Genomic DNA, 9,663 nt, shown 5'->3' with positions numbered 1-9,663 from the left:
AGATATCGACAATTTGTTTGGGTGAGAGATGTAGAAAGTTAACAGTTATGTGTAACCTTGTTTTTTTTGCACACTGTACACAATAAGGTCCTAACTTAATTTGGTCCAAATGTTAAATCCTGGATGCACTTTTCTGTCCACAACAATCCCTTATCGCGATGTAGGTTAGTAAGACTGCCCCAAAGATCCCAGAGAACCACGCCTATTCAACCAACGCAATACAAAGTTACATCACTTAATAAATCTATGTGTCTCTGAGCTTCATACTGTGTGTTCTGAGGAAGGTACAATAAAATAAATACATAACCAACGCTTGTCAGACTTCTTGTGTTATTGGCGTCTTTGGACTTACTGCCCTTATGGTTAGTATTTGAAAATTCCCTACTTTGTCACCATGAGATAGAAGTGTCAAGAGTAAAACTGTTAGTTCAATCAGGAAGAATTCAATTACAGATGTTCATTCATCTTCAGCCGCTTATCCCGGGTTCGGGGTTGCAGGGTGACATCGGGCGGGTGGGCGGGGTACACCCTGGACAGCTCTGCGTAATTTGATCGTTGATTGCCGATCGATAGACTGACGGATGTGCAGCATTTAGTGCGGCTCTCACTCATTCAGCAGAGCAGGAATAGATGATGCTGCCTCATGATGATGGTGTCGGGGCTGCTGTCCTTCATCTGTCTGCGCTAACTTTCTGCCTGTAGATCTATTGGAGTTATATATCTCAATGATTTCTTCCATTTTTTTATGATACTATCACATTTACAGTCACCCACATCCACCAAAGTCAGCGCTCTGTATTTGTTATTTATGTATTTATTTACATTTTTAATGACAGGCATGTGTCTGTGTCGTGCTTCCTTTACTGGTGTCTCACTCATCTTTACAGAACAGACCTATTATTGTCTTGATTATCCATAATTAGACTAAACTATATAAAAGTGAAGCTAATAGTTCATAACATGTTTTATGTTCATGCTTCAGCTCAACAACCGACATCCATTTAATTGTTTATTTATATATTTTGATTTCATTATTCTTGTATAAAGTTTAAGGGAATAGTTTTCTCATCCACAGTTTTTTTATTGGTATATATTAATTTAGAGATGACGGAGAACCATAACTGAATTAGGAAATACATAAATGAGTATCTGAAAATGCTGAAATAAATAACAATGTCAAATTATTGATCTATAAATCTTTTAATTCAATTTTTCCATGTGAAGAATACAAAACTCATCATAAAAGAGTCCTGTCCTCTTCAGCGCGTTTCATTGTGCTCATAAATTGTAGAAAATCTGAATAATTTTACACACACACACACACACACACACACACACACACACACACACACACACACACACACACACACACACACACACACAGACACACACACACACACACACAGACACACAGACACAGAAACAGACACACACACACACACACACACACACACACACACGCACACACACACACACACACACGCACACGCACACGCACACGCACACGCACACACGCACACACACACAGACATACAGACATACAGACACACACACACACACACAGAAACAGACACAGAAACAGACACAGAAACAGACACAGACACACACACACACACACACACTCCTTTTCCAGAGGCAGCTAACTGGACCATGCCCTGACCATCATCTGCTGTTTAATTAAGGGTTTAAAAGCATTAGTTGCTTACCCTTAAATCATCATCAACAGCAGTTCCTCCGGTCTCTGGTAGTATTTTGCGCTGCCTTGTCTTCTCTCTGCCGTACCTGTCCACTGTGATACATCATGTACACCACAATGTTTGACTGCCAATGTTGCGTCTGTGTCTCCTGCGCAGCTGTATTTCACTGAGATGCCTGAGATGGACGTCTACGTGAGGAGTTACGGAGGCTGGATGCTGTCGGTCACCTCCAGGCTTCACGCTCACCTGCTCACTAAAGAACTGGCGAGAGTTCGAGCCTCCTACAACCACAGCTACCACTATGGAGTCGGCTATGACAGGTACCACATGCCCGCCAAAACTTTAGCATTTCTGACTATTTTCTTGTTTGGGGATCACCAACAACTGTTTCGCTTCTAACTGCTGTGGTCTCTTGCTCTTCCCTTATGTGTGTGTGTGCGTGCGTGCGTGCGTGCGTGCATGTGTGTGTGTGTGTGTGTGTGTGTGTGTGTGTGTGTGTGTGTGTGTGTGTGTGTGTAGTCCCTTGAAGCTTTTAAACAGGCACAATGAGGTGTGGTATGTGGCCGATGGGGAGGTCGTTTGCACAGATCCACAGGAGCCGACCCCCGCGCACACACCCAGGCCGACTCTCACCAACTCACCCACAGGCTCTCCCTCTGCCCCTCTCCCACACACACTCTCTGATTCACCCGCACTCACTCCCTCCAAACTGTCCTCCAACTTGACATTCAACTCCTCCAACTACAACTCGACATTCAGCACCTCCAACTCCAACTCCAACTCCAACTCCAACTCGACATTCAACTCCTCCGACTCGCCCTCACAAACGCCCTCTGACACGCCCGCTCTCCCTCCATCTAACGCTCCACCCAGTCCTTCATCCGGTCTGCCCTCCGACGCCTCGTTCAGCCACCCCCCCACCTCCGCTCAGATCCTGCTGGACCCGACGACCAACTCTTCGGACCCCGCCTCTGTGAGCCCGTCCCTGGAGCCCCAGTCCGACGCGGCCCTGTGGAACAGCACGTCCCACAGCTCTCTGGATACAGAAGCTGACAGTAACCCTGTGGTCGAGCCGGGCGACGCTCAATAGCAACAGCCCAATGTTAAGCAGCTATTCCAGGTATATTAACATGGAATCTAAATAGAAAAGAAGCAGTGGAGGTGTTGCAGACAAACGAGTGAAAGTGTGCGATAGATGGACAAGCTGTTCTCTTCCTCCTTATCGCTCTATTCCTGTGTATTACACTTAACTCCTTCTTATGGCACTTAGTGTTTAACTCTATGTTCTATCACAGCTTTGCACCTGCAGCTTTGCACCTTATCAGCAAACAAACACCCGTCCACTTTGTCATTCTAAGCTCATAATACACCTGCATCATAGAGTTAAGTAAAAATGTACGTATTAGTTAGGAAGTTAGAATTCAAGGTCATTGTGTTGATTGACCCGGCTACAGCTAAAGGCAGAGAAAGACGCTGTTTAACATCAGTTTAACCCTAAAACGAACTTAGCTACAAAGAGGACTTCGAAGGAAATCTGTGTGTAATTGGTAAGTGAAGTGTGTGCTGGGCGGTAGGCTGCTATATCAGAGGAAACTTAACCATCATAATGTGTTCTAGCCGTTCTTGTAAATGAAGTCTGATGCTGAATTAGTGATTCTTCTTTTCCGCTCGGTAGTTTCCAGCCTTAACATCCTACTAAGCTTGCACTCTCTGTTGAGCTTCATGTTAGTCAATTTGAGGATATTTGTAGCAAGATGTTTGTGGATCGTTATAACTTAAGTGTGCAGATTCATTTGGATCTTTGGTGCAGCCTTACACCTCAGTACTAACACTGTATGGCTCTTTATGGAGTTTATGAGACGGTTAGCTCGGATCAAACTTTAATTCCCAGTATTTGTGCTCAAAAGTGCCTCTTAAAACATTGGCCTTGTATTTAGCAAAATGTATTCGTAGTAGTTTTAGTAGCAATTTGATTCGTTTTGCCAATGAACATATTTATTATAATAATATAAACTTGGATTATGACACAAGGGATATTAATAACATGGTAGAAAGTGGCTTGTTGTTAGAGCTTCTCTTAATTTCACTGTTTAAAGCTCATAAAAAAGCAACAATAAATATTTAGCATCCTAAAATTTCATTCTACACGAGACAACTCCAACCTTAAGTGTAAAAATGTAATATTTACAAAGAGTTTCTTCTTGCTAACATGTACCCAAATGTTTCATGAATGAATAAGAGCTCCTGCCATTCAAACGGCTTTCAAACAAGTGCAAAACGTCAAATTCATGCACATAATGAAAGCTTATCTACAATAAAAACCTATAATGAATCAACATGTCAGACTTCCCCAAAACCTCTGAAGTCTGTTATTTCATGCTTTCCCATATTGGTGCAAAGACCCAACGCTAACAAGTAGGAATTTGTTGTTTAAAGAATGAGAAGAAGATGAATATCTAAACAATGCCACATTCAAAAAGCTTTACACATGAAACAGGAGGTCGGAAATACATTCAATATCATTCTCAGGCTTCAAGATGTCGACAGTTTGTTTGGTGAGAGATGTAGAAAGTTAACAGTTATGTGTAACCTTGTTTTTTTTTGCACACTGTACACAATAAGGTCCTAACTTAATTTGGTCCGAATGTTAAATCCTGGATGCACTTTTCCGTCCACAACAATCCCTTATCGCGATGTAGGTAAGTAAGACTGCCCCAAAGATCCCAGAGAACCACGCCTATTCAACCAACGCAATACAAAGTTACATCACTTAATAAATCTATGTGTCTCTGAGCTTCATACTGTGTGTTCTGAGGAAGGTACAATAAAATAAATACATAACAAATGCTTGTCAGACTCCTTATGTTACGGCGTCTTTGGACTTACTGCCCTTATGGTTAGTATTTGAAAATTCCTTACTTTGTCACCATGAGGTAGAAGTGACAAGAGTAAAACTGTCAGTTCAATTTTAGATGTTCATCCATCTTCAGCCGCTTATCCCGGGTTTGAGGGTCGCAGGGTGACATCGGGCGGGCGGGGTACACCCTGGACAGGATGCTATCACAGGGCACATAGAGATGAACAGAGACAGACAACCATTCACACCTACAGGCAATTTTGTAGAGCCATCAATTAAACCCACGCAGACAAAGGGAGAACATGCAAATTCCACACAGAAATGCCCAGGCCGGGATGCGAACCTGTAACCTTCTCACCGTGAGGCGACAGTGCTAACCACTACACCACATGTAGTCCAATATGTAAGAATTTATTCAACAATGCATGACAAATGCATTGATACCTCCCCAGATGGTGTCTAGACACTGGTGGTGGTGAAGGAGATGACTGAGATGGATGCAGTGGAGAAGGAGTCATGATGATGGAGATGCTGCTAAATACATGGAGGGCATTGGGGTGGCAGTAGCTCAGTCCATAGGTGACTGGGCTGGGAACTGGAGGTTTGCTGGTTCAAGTCCCTGTGTGGACCATCAATGGAGTGTGGACTGGTGGCTGGAGAGGTGCCAGTTCATCTCCTGGGCACTGTGGAGGTGCTGTTGAGCAAAGCACCGAACCCCCAACTGCTCAGGTCACTGGCAGCCCCATCGCTCTGACATCTCTCCATCAATTGCATGTATATAGGTCCTGTCTGAGTGTTTGTGTATTTCGGGCCTGTGTGTGTAAAATGATGAAAAAAAAAATAATGGAGTGAAAATTGAATTTCGCCATTCACGGGACTAATAAAGGAATTCTTCTTCTTCTTCTTCTTCAGGTGAGTGTCTCCTGACACCTGGAATGACAGCTGACAGAGAGACCACTTTTAAACCTTTGACAGCTACAGCAGGATTGGCTGAGGACAACAAGGAGATCCCTGATAGGTTAGAGAGAAGTGGTGACCCACCACCAATTAGCTGAAAATGACAGCGAGAGGGATGTGAGATAGGATGACGAGGGACAGTCTTCCTGTCTGATACAGCAGAGGACACTAACATTCACTTCTTACTGAGAGCTTCTTTGTAACAAACTCTGTCCAGTCTTGTTAGATTCTGTTGTTATGAGTAATTCTTCTCAGTTTTCTCTCCAGATCGTAGTCGGTGACTCCAGAATTGGTCCTGCTCCAGGTTTGCATTTTGTGTGAACAGGTTTTAAAGGAAATAATAAATAAATGTTCTAATAAGTGCCACCCATACATCGATTTCAACCATGTTCATGCTCTTTCAATGTCTTCCAGTTGACCCTCAATTCACAGTCAGTGACAGTATAGCATATCATTTGAATTTAACACTTATCATGGTATGGTTTGTCATTAAGTCATAAAAAGTCATAGCGTAGTATGTCACAAAAACAGGGCTCAGATACATTTTGCATTTCAAATTCCATACTTTTTCAGACTCAAATTTCCAGACTTCTCAGAAGATTTTAGTATCGTATGTCGAAAAAGTTAAAAAATAAAAAGTCAAAATATAATGTCAACGTCCAAAAAATGCTTAAATCAGTCATAGGATAACCTGTCTAAAGCATCTAGGGCATCACTTCTGGAAAAAAGTCAGGAAAATTGTCTCCAAAAATTAGGCCAAAAAAAGTCATAGTATAGTTTGTCGAAACCAAAAAATGTTTAATCAGTCATAGGATAACCTGTCTAAAGCAGTCATGGCATGATTTCTTGGAAAAAGTCATAAAAAGTCATAGTATGTCGTAAAAAAACCTCATATTATAGTAATTCATAAAAAGTCATAGTATGGTTTGTCATTAAGTCATAAAAAGTCAGTATAGTATGTCATAAAAACAGGGCTCCTACACATTATCCATTTCAAATTCAATACTTTTTCAGACTCAAATTTCCAGACTTTTTAGATTTTAGTATAGTATGTCAAAAAAGTTTTTTAAAAAAAGGTCAAAATATAACGTCCAAAAAAGGCTTAAATCAGTCAAAGGATAACCTGTTTTAACCCGCCATGGCATCATTACTTGAAAAAAAGTCATAAAAAATTGTTTCCAAAAAATAGACCAAAAAAAAAAAAGAGTCGTCAAAAAAGTCAAAATATATTATGTCCAAAAAATGTTTAAATCAGTCAAAGGATAGCCTGTCTTAAGCCGTCATGGCATGATTTCTTGGAAAAAGTCATAAAAAGTCATAGTATGTCGTAAAAAAAAACTCATATTATAGTAATTCATAAAAAGTCATAGTATAGTATTTCATAAAGTCATAAAAAGTCAGTATAGTATGTCATAAAAACAGGGCTCCTACACATTATCCATTTCAAAATTCCATACTTTTTCCTAAAAAGTCATAAAAAGGTCATAAAAAGTCATAGTTTAGAATGTCATAAAAAGTCCTAGTATAGTGTGTCATAAAAGTCATAAAGTCATAAAAAGACACAGAATAGTATGATAAAAAAGTCATAGTATGTCATAAAATGTCATAAAAAGTCCATAGTTGACTGGGCTGGGAACTGGAGGGTTGCTGGTTCGAGTCCCTGTGTGGACCATCAATGGAGTGTGGACTGGTGGCTGGAGAGGTTCCAGTTCATCTCCTGGGCACTGTGGAGGTGCTGTTGAGCAAAGCCACGAAACCCCCAACTGCTCAGGTCACTGGCAGCCCCATCGCTCTGACATCTCTCCATCAATTGCTTGTATATAGGTCCTGTCTGAGCGTTTGTGTATTTCGGGCCTGTGTGTGTAACATGATGAAAAAAAAAAAATAATGGAGTGAAAATTGAATTTTGCCATTCGCGGGACTAATAAAGGAATTCTTCTTCTTCTTCAGGTGAGTGTCTCCTGACACCTGGAGTGACAGCTGACACTTTTAAACCTTTGACAGCTACAGCAGGATTGGCTGAGGACAACAAGGAGATCCCTGATAGGTTAGAGAGAAGTGGTGACCCACCCCCAATTAGCTGAAAGTGACAGCAAGAGGGATGTGAGATAGGATGACGAGGGACAGTCTTCCTGTCTGATACAGCAGAGCACACTAACATTCACTTCTTACTGAGAGCTTCCTTGTAACCAACTCTGTCCAGTCTTGTTAGATTCTGTTGTTATGAGTAATTCTTCTCAGTTTTCTCTCCAGATCGTAGTCGGTGACTCCAGAATTGGTCCTGCTCCAGGTTTGCATTTTGTGTGAACAGGTTTTAAAGGAAATAATAAATAAATGTTGTAATAAGTGCCACCCATACATCGATTTCAACCATGTTCATGCTCTTTCAATGTCTTCCAGTTGACCCTCAATTCACAGTCAGTGACAGTATAGCATATCATTTGAATTTAACACTTATCATGGTATGGTTTGTCATTAAGTCATAAAAAGTCATAGCGTAGTATGTCACAAAAACAGGGCTCAGATACATTTTGCATTTCAAATTCCATACTTTTTCAGACTCAAATTTCCAGACTTCTCAGAAGATTTTAGTATCGTATGTCGAAAAAGTTTTTTAAAAAAAGTCAAAATATAATGTCAACGTCCAAAAAATGCTTAAATCAGTCGAAGGATAACCTGTCTAAAGCATCGAGGGCATCACTTCTGGAAAAAAGTCAGGAAAAGTCAAAGAAAATTGTCTCCAAAATATAGGCTAAAAAAAGTCATAGTATAGTTTGTCGAAACCAAAAAATGTTTAATCAGTCATAGGATAACCTGTTTTAACCCGCCATGGCATCATTACTTGGAAAAAAAGTCATAAAAAATTGTTTCCAAAAAATAGACCAAAAAAAAAAAGAGTCGTCAAAAAAGTCAAAATATATTATGTCCAAAAAATGTTTAAATCAGTCAAAGGATAGCTTGTCTTAAGCCGTCATGGCATGATTTCTTGGAAAAAGTCATAAAAAGTCATAGTATGTCGTAAAAAAACTCATATTATAGTAATTCATAAAAAGTCATAGTATAGTATTTCATAAAGTCATAAAAAGTCATAGCGTAGTATGTCATAAAAAGTCAGTATAGTGTTTCATAAAAACAGGGCTCCTACACATTATCCATTTCAAATTCCATATTTTTCAGACTCAAATGTCCAGACTTTTTAGATTTTAGTGTAGTATGTCAAAAAAGTTTTTAAAAAAAGGTCAAAATATAACATCCAAAAAATGTTTAATCAGTCAAAGGATAACCTGTCTAAAGCCGCCATGGCATCATTACTTGAAAAAAAGTCATAAAAAATTGTTTCCAAAAAATAGGCCAAAAAAAAAAAAAGAGTCGTCAAAAAAGTCAAAATATATTATGTCCAAAAAATGTTTAAATCAGTCAAAGGATAGCCTGTCTTAAGCCGTCATGGCATGATTTCTTGGAAAAAGTCATAAAAAGTCATAGTATGTCGTAAAAAAACTCATATTATAGTAATTCATAAAAAGTCATAGTATAGTATTTCATAAAGTCATAAAAAGTCAGTATAGCATGTCATAAAAACAGGGCTCCTACACATTATCCATTTCAAAATTCCATACTTTTTCCTAAAAAGTCATAAAAAGGTCATAAAAAGTCATAGTTTAGAATGTCATAAAAAGTCCTAGTATAGTGTGTCATAAAAGTCATAAAAAAGTCATAAAAAGACACAGAATAGTATAATAAAAAAGTCATAGTATGTCATAAAATGTCATAAAAAGTCCTAGTATAGAATGTCATAAAAAGTCTTAGTATGTCATAAAAAGTCATAAAAAGGTCATAAAGAGTCATAGTTTAGTATGTCATAAAAAGTCCTAGTATAGTATGTCATAAAAAGTCATAAAAAGGTCATAAAAAGTCACAAAATAGTATGATAAAAAAGTCATAGTGTCATAAAATGTCATAAAAAGTCCTAGTATAGAATGTCATAAAAAGTCATAGTATGTCCTAAAAAGTCATAAAAAGATCATAAAAAGTCACAGAATAGTATGATAAAAAAAAGTCATAGTATGTCATAAAAAGTCCTAGTATAGTATGTCATAAAAAGTCATAACATAGTATGTAAAGTGTAGTGTCATTAAACGATGAACAAAAACT

The 9,663-nt window shown here is 39.0% G+C and overlaps 3 protein-coding genes across 3 annotated transcripts in view; 2 read left to right on the top strand and 1 right to left on the bottom strand.

The window, feature by feature from the left end:
* Nucleotides 1–311, top strand: part of LOC310963661 (uncharacterized protein) — a gene marked incomplete at its 5' end in the record, with an annotated part of 9,127 nt that extends 8,816 nt beyond the window's left edge. The window contains one exon of the mRNA XM_083936553.1: nucleotides 1–311. This exon is cut by the window's left edge and continues 1,986 nt beyond it.
* Nucleotides 1–4,466, top strand: part of LOC310963652 (uncharacterized protein) — a gene marked incomplete at its 5' end in the record, with an annotated part of 4,635 nt that extends 169 nt beyond the window's left edge. Inside the window, 2 exons of the mRNA XM_083936542.1 lie at nucleotides 1,854–2,017; nucleotides 2,217–4,466. Coding sequence (XP_083792668.1) covers nucleotides 1,854–2,017; nucleotides 2,217–2,787 — 735 coding nt within the window. The 3' untranslated portion in view covers nucleotides 2,788–4,466. The remainder of the gene's footprint in view (nucleotides 1–1,853; nucleotides 2,018–2,216) is intronic.
* The window catches only part of lpar2b (lysophosphatidic acid receptor 2b), a 173,591-nt gene that overhangs the window by 116,586 nt on the left and 47,342 nt on the right, over nucleotides 1–9,663 (bottom strand). The gene's annotated exons all lie outside the window — the stretch shown is intronic.

This window comes from Echiichthys vipera, assembly GCF_963691815.1.
Source record: "Echiichthys vipera genome assembly, chromosome: 2".
NCBI classification, from domain to species: Eukaryota; Metazoa; Chordata; class Actinopteri; order Perciformes; family Trachinidae; genus Echiichthys; species Echiichthys vipera.
The sequence above is the reverse complement of the archived record's forward strand: the minus strand, read 5'-3'. Positions and strand labels throughout refer to the sequence as shown.